Genomic DNA, 24,036 nt, shown 5'->3' with positions numbered 1-24,036 from the left:
GAGAGAGTGGTATGGACTATATACACTACCAAATGTAAAACCGATAGCTAGTGGGAAGCAGCTACGTAGCACGTGGAGATCAGCTCGGTGCTTTGTAACCGCCTAGAGGGGTGGGATAGGAAGGGTGGGAGGGAGGGAGACGCAAGAGGGAGGGGATATGGGGATATATGTATATGCATAGCTGATTCACTTTGTTATAAAGCGGAAACTAACACACAATTGTAAAGCAATTATACTCCAATAAAGATGTTTAAAAAAGAGAGAGAAAAATAGGAGTCAGCATTTGCCTCTCAAGTTATAATGTTTGAGGACAATGGTTACATACAATTTCACATCTTTACTAACGGAAGGATTGCGTATAAACTCTCTGTGCTCATGATGAAGCAATGACAAAAACACAAAACAACACAGAAGATTCGGGGGCTGGCTACCGTGGGGCCCCTGCAAAGCCAACCTGCATACTCGGACCCAGCACCTCTATCCTCCTCTGGTCGGATGCTGTTTCCACCTTGTCGTCCTGAGATAACGTTGGGGGAATGCATGCCTGACATCCCTCATCCTGGGACCCATCTGAGATGAGCTGGTGAGCAAATTACATGTGAGGGAGCCTGCAGGAGGCGTCGGAAAGACATGGAATGGGAGGAAGACCAAAGACGGAAGGGGAGGGGCGCCAACGTTCTCTCTCTTCCGACAGCTCTCCATCCTTTCTCTGAGCTTAAACGTGTCTGTGTTATGACCTAATGACAAAAGAAAACACCACGAAGGGAAGCACCCGCTGACTTAGTTCACAGGTGTACTTACGGACACAGACTGGGGTGTGTCCGGATCACTTGGGGTCTTGCAAGCATATCCGGACGGAAGTCCCCACAAGCCGGAAACCGGGGTTTGCACTGGTAAACCACGGTGTCCCTGTAACTGAAGCCGTCGCCGCTGATGTGGCCGTTCACGATGGGATCCGGGCAGCCTCAGAGGCCCGCTGAAAAACAAGCAAAACCAACAAAAACGCTGGAGAGCTTGTCTTCTATAAAAGTACCACATTTGTGGGTAAACAAGAGAGTCCCACGGTATAGCACGGGGAACTCTATTCAACGTCCTGGGATAAACCAGACTGGAAAAGAATATACAAAAGAATACATATGTATATGTATAACCGGGTCACAATGCTGTACAGAAAAAATTAACACACCATTGTAAATCAAGTATACTCCAGTAAAAAAAATCTAAAATAATAAAAGTACTCCATTCAAACTTAGTTTATTGTCAAGTGATTGAGAGCACTGAATGCAAACATTATTGGAATTTTTTCCACTTATATATTTTCTATTTGATAAGAGTTTTCTTCAACTCATTAATTTTTCTTAACAATTGTGGGTAACATAAGTAATAGTTCAAATATAAAATTGTTAAAAGGTATTTCCCCAGGTATGGTTTCTCCATTTCTTTCTTTTACTTATTTTTCTTATTGATATTTTATGTTATTTATCTATTTATTCTATTTCCAAATAAAAAGCCAAAAGAAAGGAAGAGACACTTGGAATTAATATAAGTTCTGTAACCGTATAGAAAATGGGTAGCAAAGAAAAGGATGGAAGGATCTCCAGTGAGAGCCCAGATTCCTGAACTATCTGTGCAATTCCAAAGGAAGGACTGCTATCAGAAAATCAGTTCAATTTCAGAAAATGTCCATTTGAATTATGTCTGAACTGATGTCTAGGGGAAACTGTCGCATACTCAGTTAAACACAGAAGTCCAGAGCTCAGGGGAGGGACATCCTGCAGACAGAGCAGATTTAGGAAAAACTAGATTACAGATGGAGGCTGAAACCCAACAGGTGGCTGAGTTTGCCCGTGAAGAGTATGTACAGCAAGGAAAGAAAGGGCCCAAAGACAAAACTGGGGTGAACATCAACACTTAAGGGGAGGAAAATAGTACTGATGTGAGGACTCTCAGGGTGTCAGATAAACTTCAGAACCAGAGGGCTTCCAAGTGGGGAAGGAAGTTAGAGGAATTTTCAGTCCTTCGTGAGTTGAAGGCTGAGGAGTGACAAAGGTTCTTTGCCTGACCAAACTTTAATGCGGGTCCTGACACTTCTCTCAGGCCCACCTGTGCACCTCCTGGTAAAAGCCAACTTTAGCAAGCACCCTGCTAAGTCACCCTACAAGGACCCTCCAGCCTCAACATCTGATCCAGTTTCTCATCCCCACCCGCCACTGGTAGGTGGGTTGAGCCAGAGCCCCTCCAAGCCCTGAGGTTCCCTCTCAGGAATGTCCCACCTGTGCCCCCTCCTTGCCCCTTGGCTGTGACCCCCACTGGCCCACATGGCATCCGGAGTTGAGTCGTATCCTTTGTAAAATCCCATCACCCTGGTCCCTGCACGAATCGCTAGGGACCTAAATGAAGTCTGCCTCATTATCTTTAAGGAGCGTCATGAATATTCTTTCTCTGTAACAGTAGGAAGGTGCTGTGTGGCCCGGGGAGAACTAGGAAAGGCGGGATTCCCTTCTTCTCTTTCATTCTCCTTCCACTTTCTCTCCTTCCCCTCCATCCGTCCTCCTCTCTGCCCCTCCCGCCCACCTCTCCCCTCCTCACATACATGGAAAGAGTATCTTGTTAACAAACTATGGAGCATTAGGAGTAACTGACACGAAAAGGATGTGAGTCACACAGGGGTTTCGGATAGACAAGGAGAGTTCCTGAATTGTCCGCCAAAACTCGCTCCTTAGGCTGGAGCGGCTGCAGAGCGTTTTGGGGTGGATTTCCCCTGGCCGCTACCGCCCCGAATAGAGCACCCAGCTGCCAGTGCTTTACTCAGAGCACAGGAACCCCAAAGCTGAGAGCATGGCCAAATGACACTCAGGGTTAATGCCACCATTCTGGAAGAAATCACAACAATACCCTCTATTTCTGTTTAAGGCAATGCAGCTGCATTGTGTTATCCTAGGTTTGAACTAGATCTGTTATCAGCAGGATGACTTTGCAGAGGACAGAGGGAGAAAACCGCATCGGTGATAGGTATCCCTCTTTGAGCAGAATCTCTGCCCCAATGTTTGTAAGAGGTCGGGTCAAGTTGTGCTCGATTCGCTTGATCTTTTGTCCCCTCTGCAGCTTTTACACTCAGCCAGATCCAGGTCAGTAAAGCTGATTCTGACCAGAAGCCAGATCGCCTCCCCCCACACCAGGCATGAAACAAGCAGGGAACTGGGAGGAGGCTGAATGTTCTCCGCGGGTTGAAGGGAGAGTTCTGAGGCTGTTATCCTGAAACACGGATGCGGGCTCCTTCCCAGAGGCTGGGCTTTGCACGGCGATCTCCGTCAGGTAGAGACATGGAGCCCCACTCACATCCCCGAGACAAGAAAGGAGCCAGAGCCACCACACATGGGCTTACTACTGCAGGGATCCAGCCACTTCCGAGGTGAGAAGGAAAAGATGTAATTTCTAGAAGCACACACCAAAATAACACACTCCAATCCTCAAAGAGAGTGTGGGCCACCTGATTCCTGGCTGTTACTCTAGAGAATGTCAAGCATTTGGGGGGTATCCTGAACCTGATCAGCACTCCAAGAGGAGGGACCCGGGCTCAGGGTAACCGAGATGCTGAAAAGGGTACATTGCGACAGAAAGTCCCCATCCCTCTCCGTGATCTGCACAGCCTCACTGTTGACTTAGACAAACACAACTGGCTAGGCTCACTTTTAAACCTCAATCGTAGTTTTTTCATCTAAGTTTTCAGTAAGAGCACATGATTCAAGGCTGCATCCTCTGTTAAAAGCCTGGCAAATAAGCACTCCTAACGGCAAGGAGATAGCTGTACACTCTCGAAACCAGATGGCAAGGTTGACAGGCTTGTGTGGAAACAAAGGCTTCCAACAGCACCTCTTCTCTGACACGTGGTCACTTCAGTTCTGGGAGGAACTGGCCTTAAAGACCTAAAGAAAATCGGGGATGTCCTTCAAAAACACTCCCTTTCAGCTCAGTGCCTGAAGGAGAGAAGAATTGACAGCATCACCTCAAACTTCACTTCCTATTTTAAGTAAATGTGGACGATGTGACTTCTGGATGAAGCTGGTAGAGAACAATCTGTTTGTCACTTGTGTAACTTTCCAGGCCTCAGGTGAGTTCCTCTGTAAAACATTCAAAGCCTTAGACCAATTACAGGGCTATTCAGAAATATAGAATATTTCACGTACAGTATTTAACCAAAATTTCAAGAGTAATATGTCAAAACGTTGTAGAAGGAAGAAACTGTATGAGGCAGAATTTGAATTCAGTATACTCTGAGCTCTGTTTCAAATTTAAGATTCTGTTATCCTATGATAATACTGGGATATGTCCTTTATGAGTTTTTTAATGCAGCCCCAGTTTTGTTATAGACACATTATGTAGAAAGCATTTCTCTATCTTTGTAACTATGTTCAGATATCTGCTGACAGTCTAACATGTATTAGTCACTCATTAAACATTTGACGAAGTGAATAGAGATAAAGTAACTTCACATTTTCAAAGCATTTCCAAATCCACTGTCTCCTAGGTGGCTTTCCTTTATTGGAAAAAAATTGAATACTGATTCACTTTGTTATAGAGCAGAAACTAACACACCATTGTAAAGCAATTATGCCCCAATAAAGATGTTAAAAAAAAAAAAAAAGGTGAGGAGCAGGGGAACTTCCCTGGTGGTCCAGGGGTTAAGAATCTGCTTTGCAATTCAGGGGACACCAGTTCAATCCCGGGTCAGGACTAAGCCCTCGAGCCACAACTAGAGAGAAGCCCACGCACTGCAATGAAGGGCCCTAAGACCCAACGCAGCCAAAATAAAGATTTTTAAAAAATAAAACATACACTAGGAAACAAAAAGAGGTGAGGAGTGGGGAGGGACTACGTGTAGCCCGGCTGGGCTAAGCACAGTGATGAATATGCATTGTTTTTTAATGAGCACAGGATGGTCCCACAGAGGAACACTCACTGTTGTACTCCAAGTGGTGGTGTGCTTTTCAGAGAGCACTGAATACACTCCAAAGTTTGGGTTTTACTTTTCTCCTAAAATAGCTTTGGAAATACCTTTTGCTGGAAGCATCTCACATTCTCTATCTGGGAGCCTGAAAGTTGAGCCCTATGGCAGCTGCCACATTTTTACGGGCATTTTGGACTGTTCTTTGCATAATATTCAAATAGTGACAGGAGATTTGCACCTGGGCTCTACTGTTTCCCGTGGCTCCTGGGGACAGGATTTTTGCAATAACTCAATCTCACACCAGAAGACAAGGAGGAACATCCATTTATGGCCTGCAACGATGGAAAAGCAGAGGAGAGAAATACAGAAACAGAGACACACAGAGCCTACCTATGAGAGGCGGTGGTTCCTGTGAAACAGCTATCAGGGTGGTAAAGGAAGGCTGTGCTTTGTTTTTCAGGCTGGCATCCCCCAGGCGAAGAGAATTGTGTTTGGGATTAGGGTTGTCCTCAGACCTCTTATGCCCTGCAGGAGAATTAATAATTTAGCAGGCAAGTCTCCTGCAGTTTTTGGTTCCAGTGCTGTTTTTTTGGTGGGCTTTCCATGGGTTTAGGGGCCTTCCGCCCTGGGGAAGGGGAAGATCTCTGAGGGGGGGTGGGAGTGGATTTCATGGTGGAACTGAAACTCACCCAACCGCCTCCTTCAGCACTCTGGGTTCCCTACAGCCCCTGCCTGCAAGCCGCGCTTGTCCAAATGAACTTCCGACAGCCTCATGTCAGTCTGGTCGCCATGAAGCCCTGGATAGTGTGTAGCACTGCACACTCCCTGTCACTTGCATGCAGCACAAATGAAGACAGCTTTGAGGTTCATAAAGTCTGTTCAGCTGATGCACTTCAAAGGAATCTCTTTTAAAATAAAAGCGTGCTTGGAGTTAAATACATTTTGCATAGTAGAGAAAAATGAAGAATAATTGTTCTCTCCCTAAATTTTGTTGCTGTTGACTTTAAAACCCACTTTTTTCTCAAAGTTTTCCCATTTGAATATGACAATATTTTGGTCTTCAAAGTTTTCCTTTTTTTGCTACCTGAGAAGTATGTAAACTGTCGCCATAAAGTTTTTAAGTACCTTTAAAATATTAAATGTAGTTAAAACATAAGGATCTTAAGACTGTGGGGCTTATAGAATAAAAAATAAAATGTAAACTCAATATTTGTTTCACAGTTAACATACAATTTGTTAGCCACAAGGAGAGTTTATTTCTTCCTTTGCAGCAGAAATTCATTTTTTGTCAGTTGTAGGTTATACCATTATGAGTACTGAACACAAATATGTAAGATAACTGTTCTCTAAATTTAGTGTGAGCATCTAAGTGCTATTTATAGGTTCCTTCTGCCATGCCAGACCTGTAAAAGATTCCTTTTACCTCGAATCTTTACTCTCACTTTAGTGACTGACTTGATAAACAATCCAAAGTTTCCATTTGGTGTTGATCAAATATTCAATACCACTACGACTATGCAGAAGCTTTACATGTCATTTAGCCCAATACCAGAGAGACATTTAAAAATCTAAAGTATGCAAAGCACATACAAAAGGTTAATGCTCCCTGTGCCACAAATGAAAGACACAACTTCCTTGAAGCAAAAACTTTCTTATGCTGAAGGGGCTCTGAAAAGTGACAAACAAGATCATCAGATAGTGGGGAAACTAAAGGTCCCATTAGGTCAAAGGAAGAAAAGAAGAAAAAAGTAAACTTTGATTCTCATAATTTTCCAGGCATTATGGAGTATGCACTATTTTCTTAATAAAATAGATGGTAAACATTGTGTTTATTATGTAATGACACTATACTTGGGCTAAAATAATACAATATACACCAACATTACCAGATTATATATTCAACCCACTCCTTCCACCTCACAGAAAAGCAGCATTCAGAAAAATTACTAAATGTATAAAGCAGTCTGACATCAGGACAGAATTCCTTCACAAATACAAAAATAATAATAAATTAAGGCTGCAATAAAGTAATTTTCTGAGTGATTCTCTTTCCAGTCAAGCAGGGAAAGCAGGGTCCCCATGATGAATTATCAATAATTACGTCTGACTGCAGCAGTTGAAGCCATGTGTGTAAAGTGGCCTTTTTAAAGACTATTAGTCTTTTGGTGAGAACAGTTGTTTGATGAGTTAATGACACTGGAAGTATTATCATTAGTCAATAAATACCAAGACAAATAATTTCAAGTGAACTTTCTTGGCCCTTTATGAGTCAATGGATGTTACCAATACTACCTTGTTGTTTATTCCAGGAGTCAATGCCAAGGTTGAAATGACTGAAAAAGTAGCATCTATGAAGAGTCTATTATATAACTACAGTCGACATTATTTTCAAAGAAGTTGATGAGACACTGATTCAGTACAATGCGAAGTTGAATCTGTGTATTACAAAGGATGGTGGTGAAAATTTATGTAGAACATAAAAAGTCTTACAAAAATGTATAAAATGTCTTTGAAAACGTAAGGTGTCGGAACACCTGTGACTACTGATTCATCACCAGTTATTCTGCAAAAAAAAAAAAAAGGAATATATTATGTGTTACTGAATCAGTGGTGTCAAGGATACCTGTGAATTTTTGTCAGAAGTTGAATGGTGACTTGTCCTACACACAGCAAGAAATGGGATGATTAGGTGCAAACCGGACCAGTTAAGGAACTAGTTAAGGGCTAAACATATTTAAATTAAAAATATAACTAAAGAAAAGGGCAATGAGGATAGGAAAAAAGTATAATAATCTTAAGTGTCCTTACAATTTAGAAATAACACAACTGTAAATGAAAAGAATCGTCAAGAGAAAGACAGGAAACAGGGTGTCTTTGGGGTGGGGGGGAATATAATAGGTGGGAGTCAGAAAATTAAAGGTAATAAATAAATGAGTAGAAAACTAAGAAAGGAAAAAATGAGAATAAGGACATTATAAACATATAAAGGTCCACATGAAAACAAAATACAAATATTCCTGAAATTTGGGGTTATATATTGCTGCGTAAGAATCCACCCCCAGTCACTGTGGTTTAAAACTCAGCCACGTTGCTAGGGGAAGGAACACAAGCTCTACTGGTGGAAGAAGTGGTCTTTGTACAAGGAGGGGGCAGAACTGTGTGGAGGCTGTGTTTGGAGACCTCCTAACACTCAAGACAGCGAAATAAATTCAAATAAGGGAGCAAAGAAATGGACCACATAGAGATACAAACAAACAAACAAAACCCCATATAAAACATAATAGACACAGTAAATAAACACAAGACATGGTTGGCCTGTATCTAATGATGTAGAAACATTCAATTAGACAAACCACCTCTGACACAGTCCACAAGGTAATTGGCATGCTTATTGCTTCCTAAGTATTATTACCTACAAATGAAATGAAAAGCTACCAAAAGAACCAGGGAATCTTAGTTCAAATTCTAGCTATGAGTCTCTGCTATCAGCCCTAGTGGAGTACCTGGAATGAAACTTACCCTCCTGCTGTAAACAGCTGGAAAACCCATTAAAATACACGAAAATCAGTTTTATACAGTGGAAAACATCTCTATCAGGACTCTGATTCTTGAGAGAGGTGACACAGATAAGATGGTTTCTACAATTACCCTGTTTTTCTTGGAGGAACTTTTCATACCCACTATAATGACTAAACAGGTTTGAAAACACCAAGGGGTGGTGAGAATGTGGGAAACCTCGTATGTTGCTGGTGGGAATGTAAAATGATGCAGCCAATCTGAGAAATACTTTGTCAGTTAAAAATAAAAAAATTTAAAGTCTACTTCTCATGTGATCCAGCTATTACACTGTTAGGTAACATATGGAATTTCTTAAAATTATGTAGACTGCCTAAATTTCACTCAGTCTTTTACAAAATGACAGTTGAACATCTTTAACTTGGTATTTTATAAGCTCAATTCTTAAATGAGCCCACTGCTGGTTGGGGTATTACAATAAATTTAGTTGGTTCCCCTTTGTAGAAAACAGGTAGATTCCTAGACAAAATGTGAAAAACAACTATTTCAGTTTCCTTAACATTCGACCAATGCAGACGACAACAAATTGGGAAGCGTTAATTCTTAAAAAAAAAACAAAAAACTGTTACAATTTTGGGCGAGTTTTGTCCGTGAGTCTGTAGCTTTCCTGCTCAACCGTCATAGCATTCTCTGCTTAGTCTGGATGGCCTAGAATTCCTAGCTAGTCCATCAGAATATTAAAGGACGATATACTAACTAACAATGATTCAACAAAGAAGGATGGACTAGCTACTGGACTAGCTTTACGGCCAGAAGTGGCTCACTGAGTCAGGGCAAAGGTCACTCATAAACCATGGCTTTGTTGGCTAAAAGTGGCAGATTTAGTTCAGAGCAGATGGGGAGAATCACATAGATTTCGTAGCTCAAGTTGGCTGTTATGTATTCAGGGTGAGTGGCCATCCAGTCAGAGATTTAATAGGAAGACCCTAGAAGGAGGAAAACCATAGAAGCACTGAGATATGCTGTCCACACCTCTTCCTGCTACTGTCCTATGCAAGCCTGAGGGAGACCCAAGACACTGTGATAAGTGAAAGCCAAGAGAGACTTGAGCATCGGCCACACATCTGAATATATTTCTCAACCCACAGACAAGTCAGTTGGCGGAAGTTAGAAGCCTTATGAAATAAAGCTGCCTGGTCACAACTCCTGTCCCAGCCACTGGAACTGGCCACTGAACTACGCAGAGATAGAAACCACCTCTAAGGACGTCGGCAAAACTCAATTAGTAAACAGATGGGCAAATAAATAAAATCAACGGACACGGCAAGAGCTGCACATCAGGAGAGACGCTAATTTTGTAGCTGAAGTTCAGGGAAGTTACAAAAAAGTAATTCAGCAGCCTTTATGGGAGAAAATCTAGAGTCCTTGCTGTACTTCATCTTGAATGTCAGTTTTCAACCAAAATTTACAAGCTACAGCATCAGGAAAGTGTGAGCTATATTGGAAAAAATAAAAATAAAAACGAAGCAGTCAATAGGAACTGACTGCGTGGGACCAGGTGTTGGATTTAGTATAAAGAAATGTCAAAACAGCAATTATAAATATGTTCCGAATATTAACGGATGATAAACTAACAATGATTCTACAAATAAGAAATATCAAGGGAGAAATGGAAAGCAGAAGAAAGAGCCAAAGGGAAATTCTAGTGTTGAAAGTACAACAACCGAAATGAAAAAATTATTGGATGGGCTTAACGTCAGATGTTTAGATGGTGTAAGAAATAAGCAGTGAACTTGAAAGTAGATAACAGAAGTTATCCAGTCAAAATTTTAAAAAAGGAAAACAAATATTGAAGGAAAAAGAAACACAACCAGAGCCTCAGTGCCAAGCCCTCCAATACAAGTGAAATAGGAGTTTCAGAAGAAGAGGGCAGGAGGGAGCAGAAAAATATTTTGTAGTAATGCCCCAAGTCTTCTCAAATTAATTTAAAAATTAACGTAAAGATCAAAGCAGCTCAACAAACTACAAGTAGGATGAAAACCCAGCAGCACACGTCAAGTACTGTGACGTTTCAAAGATTTTATCCTAGCTGCAAGCTACAGTTAGCTGGTGCAGTAGCATGCATGGCGTGTTCCTGGGGGCGGAGGCGGCTCAGGCAGTTGCGGCATGCACAGTGGGCATGTATTACAGTTAGGAAACCCCAACCTGGAAGCAGACCTGCTCAGCATCTCAAGGGACACTTTCTCTTTACTGCACGCCACAGCAGGAAAACCTGCCTTCTACTCTGGAAGGAGACACCGCATCTATTTTCCAAGGATTTTCTCTACAGAAATTTCCTTAAAAATAGAGCAGAAAAAAGGCACTTGGTGTTTCTGCTCACAAGAAGTGCAGAGATGCAAGACACCCATGGAACACTGTTTTCTGACAGACGTTATCACAGGCAAATCTTATATAATTGTGCCTTCATCTATATTTTCACTGGATCAGCCCTCTGCTCCATAACATGTAAAATTATGTGACCAGGATTATACAAATTTTAGCTCCTTTCCACTAACATATATCCTTCAAAGAGTACAAAGCCATTTCTGGGTCTTACCCCAGATTGACTTCATTAGACTCTTTAAAGGGAAACCCTGGAGGCACCATTTAATTAACAAGCTGATTCCTAAACACAGCACAATTTCTGAATCGCTGTCCACAGACTCTAATAGAAACTCTTGAAACCTATGAAACCCTCTGTGATTTACTCCTGCTTACCTTCTTCTCAGCCTTTCTCTTTCCCACTGCCCGCAATCCCACCTTATCAGAATGCATGCAGCTACCAATACTCCCCAAGTTTTTACACACCAATGCCCTTGACAGTATATGGAAATTAGTCCCATATACTAATTAGTCCCACATATGGAAAAAAAAAAGTCCCAGCTCTGAAATGATGTTTGATTCTAAGTGTTCACGAGCTGAAGTATGATCCCACCTATGTGGTTGCCTACTGATCGGTGAGAAATTAATTCTGGAGCCTGACTTAATTCTGGAGCCTGACTTAATTCTTTTTCCTATAGAAACGCAGGACTTTACATTTTAAGCATAGTGGTTGAACAAATAACTTCTCCCTACCTATCTGAGATGTCACTTATTCTAGGCCAATGGAACTAACTTGTGTTTGATGATGAAAGTAAAATTTAACAGCCTTGCCTTTTTTTCTAAGAAAGAAAAGAGAGGTGAATTACACAGTAGAAAGGACACAGTGGGAAATGTAATGGGTTTGTCTGCTCTGGTAGCGTGGTCTCGTTCACTTCAAATACCCCTGTGCTCAAAATTTCCCAGAGCCCCATGTGGATAGCATTACTCACACCAGAACCATGTTCAATCTGTACTGAATATCCTGTGTATACACTAATATGCCTCATCTCAAATTTAAAATATATATCTCTACTTTAGGTCTTTAGATTCTACAGCTGTAGATGGGTGTGGGTGGGTATGGGGTCCTTCCTCCTGTAATTCCATCAACTCCTTAGAAGTTATGTGCAATGAACACTTCAGTTACGTGAAATAAATGGATCTGCTGAGAAGAAGCGGCTTGATTCACATCCCTTGGCCCCTATGCTCCGGCTAGAATACCAACCCTAAACCCTTCTACACAGAAAATCTTGCTGCCACCACTGGACAATGGTGGTGTCTCAGTCAGTCTGTTAAAAGTCTTCTGCATCTTGTCTGCTGGCAGCTGAAGTGGTCCTCAGAGGTCTCTCTCTGCTATGTGGAGAAAGTATTGGGTGGTGAGACCATTCACTGGGCCTCTTTGACTCTTCAGAGGGTAAAGGACCTTGATCAGGACTTGAGAATCGTCACTTCAGGTGCTGCTAAGTACATTTTACAGGAAATCACCACATACTTACAGCAGGTATAAGACAGAGAGTCAAGTGGAACTCAGGTCCCTTTCTTCCAGGGCTGCTCTCCCTCCTTTCTCTACCCTGGACCCCTGGCTGACTCTGGGGATGACTGTCATTACAAAAGGAACTAAACGCGAGCCTGGTACAAACTACCGACGATGGGACTCCTCTGTTTCTAGTGTCACATGGTGCTTCCACTTGGCTGTGTTACAGACGTTTACAACATTTACATTTTATGATAAGCGTGGGTTACTTTTACACACATGCAAAACTTTATAAAGACAAAAAAATTATGAGACGCTGCTGTGGTAAGAGAAGTTGTCATGATAGAAACCAAATATAATTCTCTACTGTTTTATCAAACTGGTTTTCATTAATGTTTTATTACAGCTTTTTCCTGGGTTTAAAACTGAAGGATCCCACATAACCGACATCTACCGAGGGGAGGGGGCTCGATGGTGACGGAAAAGCTTGTGCATGTGTTTCCTATTCACAGATTCTCCTGGCTGGCTGCTGAGCACACTCTTCTGCAGGGAAACTTGATTTTACTGGCTTAGTTCTCTTGTCATTTAACTTAATCTCTTGTTTTTTCGTTTACTTAATATATTATTTTTGTCTCCATACCTGAAAACCACCTAAAAGGTCTGAGAATCCCCACAGTTAATTCACTGTCACTACAACACATAACTTTCTTACACTGACAACTTTAAATTCAACAGAATATAAAGACTCCAGCTATTGACTTGTTAGCACTACTATAAAGGTAGTTTATAAAAATTGTATGACACCAAATATTTTTTAAAAGTTAGTACACAGAAAAATCCATTCCATTTATAAGCTTAGTTTTTTTTTAAGCCCTTAATAGCCTCAGTCAGTAGTAGGAGTTTAAAAAAAGAAAAATGAAAAAACGCTGTTCCAAATGTTTCTACCTTCTGACTTTCATCTTTCTATCAATAAATAAAATATTGATATTCAACTAACTTTACCAATTACAATGGTGATAAACAATTAACATGCATGAATTAAAATTCTTTCTTCTCTAATTGATACTGAGGCTAACTTTTATTTGTTCTTTCTGGACTTTTCTAAGGAAATGATACTATATTTGCACATCACAAGCTACATTTCCTTTCTTTTTATAGTTTCCATTTTCACCCTAGGTGATTAGATTAAGAAAATAAATATTAATGAGCAAACAAGCCTGATTTAAGAAGATATTTTTAAAATACATTAAAATAAATATATTGCCCACTAATTGGTTTGGGGTGTAGAAGTCAACAGAAGTACAGCATGTTCACTACAGGTACTCTGAAGGGTAGAAAGGATAACTTCACGGGGTGCACTTTTTGCCTTTTCTGCAACTGAGAGAGAGAGAGAGAGAGAAAGAGAGCGCTACATTCCTCTCTGCGCTGAGCTGCTTGACCAACTGAAGGGACATTCTGGGTCTCCAAGTCTACATCACAGAAATCTGACAGCATCTGGAATCCTGGAATCCTTGGGGCCTCTGGAATCTTCTCGGGTGGGCATTACCAGCTGAATCCAGACTTCCATCCACTTACCAGGGCAACCGACTTGTGAGTGGAAGCCCCTTGGACCCTCCAGACCCCATCTGCCATCTGCACACCGCTGCGAGACCTCCCTCAGTGCCAAGTGGAGAACAAGGGCCCAGCTGAGTTCTCTCCAAACACCTAACCCGCGAAGTCATGAGCTACAACCAAAACATGGTTGTTGTTTAATCTCCAAAGTTTGCTTATCTGAGATGCACTAGCTACCCAGGTCGCTCATCGTCTCTTTAACCCAGGTTACTCGTGACACTGTCACATCACACTCGTAGTGTCTGATACATGACCGGTAGTTATATTTTGCAGCAAGTGCAATTTTTCATTTTATTTCTCGCCATTCTGCTGAGAGCCCACTCACTCTTTCTAATAGTTGGGTCTGAATGACTTCTTGTGTCATGTGGATGCCTTCCAAGTTCCACATCCATGTTTTTCAGCACAATTATCATTCCCTAATAGTCAATGATAAACCCTCATATAAATGAGCGTATAAGCACACACAAGAGCAAAGAGAAAACGTGGTCATAGAGATTCACCGATCACAGCTGATGCTCACTACCTGCAGAATCCCTGTATAGGAATTTGCCTAATCCAAAACTGATTTGTAACCCTACAATCAATACTATGGTGCTTAACGAGCATCAACTGTACAGCACAATTTACCAGAATTACGTATTTTGTTGCAAATGAGAAATATTGTCACTTTGAGAATAAATGACAAAGTCCAAGAATACATGAGATGTACGGAGATTACTCAACATTTAAAGCATCCTCAAAATTTCTGCCATGCATCCCACCCTGCTGACTTCAGAGTACGATCGAGAAAGGAACGTGGATATCTCTGCATTCCTGCTGCTGTCGATGGGCTGCACATGTTTAAGAGCCGAGGGGCCCAGAACTGACTTTGCGATTCTATATGCACTTCCTGCTGACACCACCCCAAGTGCTTTTTGTTTCGTTTCAAATAGACATTTAGATAAATCATTATTATAAATTTCTGTTAATGGAATTGTATTTATCTTCAAGCTTCATTCATCTAACTGAGCTCACTCTCAACGTTCGACCATGGGACCTGAATTATTTACTGTACTTCATCAGAATGAGATTCAGGATGTTAAAAAAAATTATGTATGTATCAGATAGCCATGACTATCTGTTGGAGTTAATCATTTAAGACACCTAGTTATGAATGGCGCTTTCTGGAAATGAGATATTAATGGAGCTTGAAACATGAAGGACCAGATAACTGGTCACCAAGAGCACGTGTCCAAGGACCACAGACTTGGGACCAAAAGCAAAACAAAACCATCTGTAGGATGTCTGGGGGTGAGCTAGACAGAGGAGGCTCGGTTTAAACATTTGGGGTTTAGAACTAACCCAGAGTTTTCCTAAAAATCAAGAGAGGGGCTAAGTGCTGAATATCAGGAAGGCACCGAGAAGACTCTGGAGCAGGGGTGAGGGGTGCTGGGGGCATGGGGAGGAGGCAAGTGATTCGGCTCCTAAATCCAATATTTTTGAAAACCTACTGAGAACGACCCTGATGCCTCACCGACAAGTACAGACTTCCCTCTGCGGGCAGGGAGTGCAGATTTCAAGGAAAACAAACAAACAAACAAACGAATCTCAGCTATGAGATTCTCTGACATGACTCACTCTCTATGGTTATAGGTACCTAGTAGTTTTCTTTTGAAGGCCTTAAGGCAGGCTTACGATGAACTCTTTTCTTTCCTCCAGTTGGGCAATGGCCAATCTTCATGTAATATCTTTCATCCACTTACATAATAACCTAGCCAATGAAATTCCCCGAAGGGTACTCCCCAAATTAAGTAAGAATCCTTCCTTTCGTTACTCTTAAGGAGGAGGATGAAGGCTGATGAAGTTGCTGGACTTACCTGGCAATTTTCAAGTACACTGAAGAAGATAAAACTGACACAGAATTCAAAGGAAAGTGTTTTGTTAGAAATAGGTGCAGAATACTTAGAATAAATAAGCAACACTTTCAACATTAACCCTAAGAGATGCTTCCCAAGTATATCCCATATCAGAGGAGAAATGCTGCAGAAAGTAACTGACCATCTATCTGTATCCTCAGGAAACCATGAGAAGAATTTTAGAAGGGATCTTAACAAATTGTTTACTCAGACTCAGGATCTTTAAGCACATGTTAGTTCACCACATACTTTTAAATTATTGAGAAATTAAATGATTCTGGTGATAGCCCATTTCAACAACTGGCAAGTCCTGATTTGATTTCCAAGGAAAATAGGCTAATTATATGAGAAACTGAAATATCTCCTTGTAAGTGTGTCTTCCAAGGTGTGCCTACCATTTGCCACTTTAGTAAGCTGAAACATATGTGACTCTAACTTTAGAATATTAAGTTAGTAATTTATTGATTAGCAGAGCATAATGATATTAGAAAGCAGTTTGCTTCAATGTAGTACTCACCACGTGGCAGGCGAAGTAATGGCCCCCCAAAGACACGGACATCCAAATCCCTGGAACCGGTGAATACATTATGTTACGTGGTAAAAGTGAAGATGTGACTAAGTTAAGGATATTGAGATGGCAGAGCCCTGGATTAGCCAGGCAGACCCAGCAGAATGGCAACTGTCCTTCAGGGCAAAGGGAGATCCGACTACAGAAGAGGACTGTCAGAGAGACGCAGTGTGGGGAAGACACTGCATGGGGCAAGGGGCCACGGGATAAGGAATGCAGGGCGGCTCCAGAAGCCGGAAAAGGCAAGGAAGCGCATGCTCTCTGAAGCTTCCTGAGGGAACGAAGTCCTGCCAACACCTTGACTCCAGACCTCTGATCCCTAAAACTGCAGGATAATAAATTTACGTTGTTTTAAGCCACCGAATTTGTGGTAGTTTGTTACAGAAGCAATGAGAAATTAATATGCAATATGGAAAGGAAGACAGTGCAGTCCCTCAGAAACATAAAGCATAGAATGGCAAAGGGTTCCAAATATCTAGTAATCATTTATTTTTGTGCTTGCTAATATGCCCTGGACGGAACTGTGTCCCCCGAAAACTCTTATGTTGCAGCCCTAACACCCAAGGCAACAGTGTCTGAAGACAGGACTCGTAGGAGGTGATTATGATTAAAGGAACTCGTAAGGGTGGGGCCCTAAGACGGTAAGAGGCGGAGGAGAGACACCCCTCTCTCCGTTCCTCTGCGCTTGGAAAAGGCCGCGTGAGCAGTAGGCAGGCAGCCACCCACCTACAAGCCAGGAAGGGGCCCCTCATCACGAGCCACAATAGCCAACACCTCCATCGTGGCTTTCCAGCTCCCAGAACTAGGAGGAAACACGCCTCTGGCCTGGAAACCACCCACCCAGTCTGTGGTTTTTGCGCGAGCCCCTGTGCAGACCGGTGCATGAGCAGGAATGCAGTCGCACTGCATCGAAGCAGTGAGTGTCTGCGCAGCTTCCTGGGAGGCAGGATGGCATGGGGTCCTGGGCTGCCTGACTCTTGAGTCCACGAGTCCCTGTTCACCGTGAGTGACTACGAGTGAAAATCGGAATTTCTCTGGGCTTCGGTTTCCCGATCTGTAATGTCGGGTAAATGAGAACCACAGGGTTCACGTTCAGGATGGGGACCGAGAAGGATGCTGAACTCGCTCCCCTGCACCCCGCAAATACGGGATCTACAGCTACACTTGGAACTACTTTCTCTGAAAACCCCCGAAACCCAGCTGAGCGATGCCTACTCTGGGACGCGGGCTCGCCATAACCCTGGGCTGCTCCCTGAAGAGCAGGGTTTGAACCCCACACGCGGCACCCCGACTTCTAAGACCTCCTCCCGCGTGCAGCCCCGGAATCCCTGGCTCTGAGAACCGCCAGGGCCGGGCCCACAAGGACCCCGGAAGCCGCTCTCAGAGGCCCGGGGACTCACCGCCTGGCTGCTGCGCGGCGATGGGGACCCGGAGACGCCGGAGGGGCAGGGCTGTGGCCTGAGGCGCACACGGCGGCCTGGTGTCCTCGGGGTCAGAGCCGGGCCTCCTGCGGCCCCCGTGCCGCCCAGCACACCAGGGACTCCGCCTGGGCTTGACAGGCGTCTACAGCCCTGGCTTGACGTCCGAGGCCCTGGTTTTACTAAGTCTGAGGCCCCGGTTTTACGTCAGTGACCCCAGTTTTATGTCAGTGACCCCCGGATTTACGTCACTGACCCCGGTTTTATGTCTGAGGCTCCGGATTTGTGTCGCTGACCGGGGATTTACGTTGCTGAACCTGGATTTACGTCGCTGACCCCCGGATTTACGTCAGTGACCCCGGATTTACGTCAGTGGCTGTGGCCCCAGTTTTAACTGCCACCGGGGGACACGGCCGGGCCTTGGTGGCCGAAGGGGCTGAGGCTTGAGGTCCCACAGGACTGCCTACATTTGCCTCCGTGCAGAGCTTCCGCCTGAGGGTCAGCCGGAGTCTGGTGCTCACGAGACCGTGCCCCTGGGGCCACTGACGGGGCTGGGCAAACCCTCAGGGTCAGCACCGACTCAGCCAGGTGTCTGCAGCGGCGCATTCACCCCAGCGCTCTTCGCAGTAGGCGCGGCGGGGGCCCCTGCGGGTCCGTGAGCGGAGAGCGGATACACAGGAGGGGAGCTCACGCGCGCACGATGGGTGCCACTCAGCTGTGAAAAAGGAGGGCGTGCCGCCACGTGTGACGGCAGATGGACCTGGAGGGCCGTAGGGTGAGTGAAAGTAGCCAGATGAAGACAAACAGCACACGGCCTCTCTTCTCCGTGGGATCCAGGCCACAGACAGACAGAAAACCAGCTCCTAGATGCAGAGAACGGAGTGGTGGTCGCCAGAGGTGGGGGCGGGGCGTGGAGGAGATAGGGGAAAAGGGGTCGGAAGGTGCAAACTTCTAGTTGTGACAGAAATAAGCCCTGGGGTGTGATGTCCCGCACAGTGACCACGGCTAGCAATACTGTGCTGCGTAGTCTTGGAACTCTACGGGGCGGTTCTCACCATTAAATCAAACCATGTGCTGCGCACACCGTAGACTTAACGCAGTGGCGGACGTCAGTTACTTCTCAGTAACACTGAATGAAACACGGTCTCACTGCAGGAAGAAAACTGCACCTGTGTGTCGTGACAGACTTTAACTAGGTTTATTCTGGTGGTGATTTCACAGTGTATACCGACGTCGAGGCATTACCGTGTACCCCTGACGCTAATGTAAGCTGTGTGTAAGTTACACCTCCAGAACGAAGCCCGCAGTGTACGGAACTTGTAATGGTCAGACCAAACCATAACGTAGGTTAAGTGTTTAGAGCACTGTGTAACCTGGCCTACAAAGGTTCCTAGTCTTGTATCATTTCATTTTACTGAAGCAGTTATTTAAATGAACGTAATTTTAAGTAAAACAGCGAGGCGTTGTTGCAATAGAAAAGGACTAAGATACAGGAACCTTAAATTCAGATTTCTTTTTGGTGATCTCGAGTAAGTCACAGTCTCTCTGTAAGTTTTTTGACATTATCCTCACTCGCATGAGGACGTTGAGATGGAAATCTGACAAGTTCCTTGCGAGGACAAAGATGAAATGACACATGTGAATGAGCTTAGAACTGAGAGAGACTATAGGAGTGTCATTTGTCAGTGTCGTTCACTGGCTGTGAATATTATTACCATTTTTACATGTCAGGAAACGGAAAGCACCAACCTATGAGGTTTTTCACACTTATGTTATCATTTAGGAAACTTAATGGCCTTTTAGAAAGTTCCCCTCTGGGAGTTTTAGACTCGGTTTTTGCTAAGTTTTCCTGGGTTTCTGTCACTGGCAATTGTCTCCGTGAAGCAGAAAAAGAAAAGGAGGAATCCCATGTCTCTCTGGCAGTAAAGCACTGAGCCATGGAGACAAGAAACAAAAAGCAAGCAGGTGGTCTCATGCGTGGATCCTTGGGTGACCAGGCTGAGTGGGCTTGGAGTAATTCAGAGAGTAGAGTCCACACGCCACACTCCTGACGGGGGCACAGCCGCCGCCTCCGGGTTTTACCTCTGGTGTGAAAACTGAAAAACTAATGACTAATACCTATAGAGCTTTGTACATCACAGATTGTAACGTACTCATATTCTCTTCTTAAATATAACCTAGTCCACACTTCCTACCTCATTACGCTTGCTTCTATTTTATCGTGGATGAAAACCTTCTTCACAAAATTGATATGTATTGTCCCCACAAGGGGATGGCATGGCTGAGGTTTAAAGGTGTTGGGATCATGTGGATAGAGTGCGATAAAGCTGGAATATGCCCTTAATGCATTGACTCACTTCATTTGTATTTTATCGCAACTTGCCACTTTTTATCAGTATTTTTAACATGGTTAAACTTAAACGTACACCAAAAAACTGAGATGGACCAGAATATACCCATCCAGGGTTTGGATATTTTGCACATAAAAGCAAGGACACATTTTATGTCTCTATCGCTATTTCTCTGTTAGTGGCGATTTATCGTGTTCATACCCTTAACACTACTTACTATGTAAAAAAACAAAGCAAAAGAAAAGCAAGAGTGAAGTCCTCAATCACTTCAGAACTTAAGCTAACGTCAGGTTGTCCTGCCGGACTGGGACAGGGTGGCAAGTGAGGCTGTTACATTGGATACAGAATTTAGGGGTGCACCAAAAAAATTCAGTAATCGAGGTGAATAATATTTAATGCACTATTTTAAAAACTCAGAAGTGATGCAGAATACATGATGAACAAGATATTAAGACTTTAAATAAAGACAGCATCAGTTTTCTACCAGATAAATGGACTTGGACACACAAATCCATACCCACCAATTGATACAATTTTGCCCTTCATTTCCAGGAATGCAAGCAAGTACTTAGTACAATGAATTCAGCAGACTCTTCAGGGACATAAAAGAGTTTTCATGTTTAATAACTCTGAGAGTGGAGCACCTGCGACTTCAATTTATTGGCTTTGAACATTCCTGTAACATAAAATGAAGGACAACTTACAGGGTTTAAATTAGCAATTGTGTTGATGATTAAATTTCTCAAGAAAAAACACAGTAGTCAGGTTTTAGTAGCTCCTGGGACATCTCATCACCGCTAAGCAGCAAATATTCTGCTTTCCCAGAAGGGTATCAGGTTCTCAAAGGAGAGATCGCACACTGTCTTTTAAAGATTGACATCTCTACAGACTTAGGGATTGTAAAGAATAGCAATCTCATCAGCATCTTCCCCAGATATACATGAGGAGTGTGTGTGTGTGTGTGTGTGTGTGTGTGTGAGAGAGAGAGAGAGAGATAGAGACAAAGACAGAGACAGAGAAAGAGACAAGAAGGAGGAAGAGGAGAAGAAGGAGGAAAAGGAAAAAAATAGGTATTTAGAGAGGCAGATAGATACAGAGATGGAAATTTTAGGACATGTTATAGAGCACTGAATAGGACTAGAATGTCTCCTTTTCCTAAATCAGGAGCGAGTTTCCTACCTTCCAGCTAACACTCAGTATAGGAGGAAGAAAATGTTAAATATATATGTTAAATATATAATGTTAAATATATAAAATTGTATATTTTATATATTTTTATAACAAAATATATAATGTTAAATATATAAAATATATATTTTATATAAAAAATATATATTTTATATATAAAATATATAATATATAATGTTAAATATATAAAATATATATTTTTATAACAAAATATATAATGTTAAATATATAAAAATGTTAAATATATAAAAAATAATATAAAAAATGTTAAATATATAAAATTAATAGGGTGTAGTACTTATCAGAAGTAGAGGAGGGCAATTCCAGTTGTCCAAAGAAACAGGTGCACTTTAGTAGAAATCTTGGAGGACTGTCTCTCCGAAATATCCAGTATACAATCTTACATCTACCCATAAGCTCTAACTCTGAGTCTCTGATTTGAGCGGCATGGAAAAGACCTCAGACACTTAATTTAGAAAATGCCTCTTATAATGCCAGTGCAGAGTGGTAAACTACGTCATAAAATTGGAATTTTAAAACCATTGTCGTTTAAGAGGAGGGCTGGCTGAGAGAAAGGAGATGTCCAATTCTGACTAAATAATATTCCTACAGAGAGAGACCAAGTAATTCGTTAAGTGCTGCACCATGGTTATTCCCACTAGTATTTAAGTGATTTGCTTAGAAATGATTAAATTCTTAACTGGACTTTCAGAATAATAATTAAGTAAAACTGCTTTGCGTTATTAGAATGGACCAGATTAAGAAGTTAATGAGCACAAAGTCTCTGAACAATGTGGGATTCTGGGGTGAAGGCCAGGCTTTCCCAAGGAAGATGGAAGAGCCGGGTGGTCCCGCATCTGGGGGCATCCCCCGGGCACGGTGAGCACGCCCCCTCCCCAGAGAGCCTTGAAGACAGGAGTTGAAGCGCAAGTCAATATGGAACCCTCAGAATAAGACTGTCCGTCAGAGCAGTACTAGAAATAACCTAGTTTACATTTCTGTTGTTATAGAATAGAATATATAGAATGTTATAAATAGAATAAATAGAATGTTAATAGAGAGGGTCGTCCCTCTCTTTTATTCAAGTAAAACCACTTCATACTGTTAGGGTCACTTCAAAATTATTCCATCTGAAATTGCACAGGCTTCCCTCACGGAACCAGGCTGGTTTCTTCCTCTACTTCCCATAGATCACATCAATTTTAGTTGACACTTTAGAGGTTGCCTTTGCCCCCAAGGAACTGTGCTCACGCTGAGGACAGGAGACATTTCCTCTTGTTATTCCTAATGCCTAGTAACCTTTATACATATTTTAAAATAAGGGAACAAATGGATGAATTAACTCCATCATTTTGAAGGTATTTCTCCTTTGCTCGTAGCATTTTTGTTTGTTTGTTTGTTTGCGGTACGCGGGCCTCTCACTGTTGTGGCCTCTCCCGTTGCGGGGCACAGGCTCCGGACGTGCAGGCTCAGCGGCCATGGCTCACGGGCCCAGCCGTTCCGCGGCATGTGGGATCCTCCCGGACTGGGGCACGAACCTGCGTCCCCTGCATCGGCAAGCGGACTCCCAACCACTGCGCCACCAGGGAAGCCTCTGAAGATTTATAATAGAGCTATTTTTTTCTAAATCTATATTAAAGGCACAGATGGAAGCACAATTTGTGAACGTAATTAACCAGGATAAGCTCCTGGAAACCCTAGAAATCAGATGGTGGAGTTCCTGGGATGCGTTTGTGTGATGAACAGGGAATAAAAGTTCCATTAGTTTCAAATACGTAATACATTTGCTCCACACTTTTATTTGTCAATAAATTACCGTAGAATTTTTTTGTAGCCTAGAGAATAGATGACATAGCCAGTGGGAATTTAATGAATAGCATATGTTATAAAAATTTAACATAGTTTTCATTGCAGTAGATGAAAAGGAAATTAGCAATAAATATGATTTTGACTCTTACAAAGAATACCCGAGTGTACGTAGGTATAGTCAGTGCTTATGTATATAGTAGCTTATGTTTCTGTATTTCACCTATTCCACAAAGGATTTGAGGTTCATTTGGGAAATATACTTAAAACGCAAATCTCCCCCCAACCCCCAGCAAACCTCTCCACAAAGCAGAAGAGAAAGACAGCAGTTTTATCATCAGATAAGCGTTAAATCAGAATGTGGTGCACACCACAGGGAATTCGCCAAGAGAGGCAAACACAGAAGGAAAATCTCACCCTTTTATGTGGTCAGGCAGCTAGAGCTCCTTCTGTGAATGTTCTCAAGATGAGCACTGACTAGGCCTCAGCAAGACCTGGCAGCAGCGTGTACTATACACATACACAGCCATCCTGAGTTGACCTGCGAATTGCAGGGACCGTCTGTGGTAGCAAATCAGCTTCGTCCAGAGGAAAGACGAACCGCTCCTGTCTTTGTGACGAGAGGTAGGTTTGCAGGTTGGGGCCAGGAGCCTACAGAAGCTCAGCCCCTCACCTCCCACAGAGCCTGGGAGATGGGCTCCCTCTCCCTTCCTGGTTTTGTTTCAAAGAGATAGTCCCCAGGTCCTTGAGAAGGACACTTCTGGGTCACAAAGCTGAGAAAAGTCCCATTGGAAAGATTTATACACATTTCAAAACGAGGAGAGAGTACTTAACGACAAGTTTTCTAAAATAATTGCTCTGAGG

The 24,036-nt window shown here is 42.8% G+C and overlaps 1 protein-coding gene across 1 annotated transcript in view; it reads right to left on the bottom strand.

Annotated features, from left to right (window-relative positions):
- Positions 1-427: 427 nt before the first annotated feature.
- LOC132594649 (testis-specific Y-encoded protein 3-like) overlaps positions 428-24,036 on the bottom strand; it is a 36,532-nt gene continuing 12,923 nt past the window's right edge. The window contains exons 7-8 of the mRNA XM_060293141.1: positions 802-976; positions 428-580 (exon numbers count right to left, since the gene is read on the bottom strand). Coding sequence (XP_060149124.1) covers positions 428-580; positions 802-976 — 328 coding nt within the window. The remainder of the gene's footprint in view (positions 581-801; positions 977-24,036) is intronic.

The sequence above is a fragment of the Globicephala melas genome, chromosome Y, assembly GCF_963455315.2.
Source record: "Globicephala melas chromosome Y, mGloMel1.2, whole genome shotgun sequence".
Taxonomy (NCBI): Eukaryota; Metazoa; Chordata; class Mammalia; order Artiodactyla; family Delphinidae; genus Globicephala; species Globicephala melas.
The sequence above is the reverse complement of the archived record's forward strand: the minus strand, read 5'-3'. Positions and strand labels throughout refer to the sequence as shown.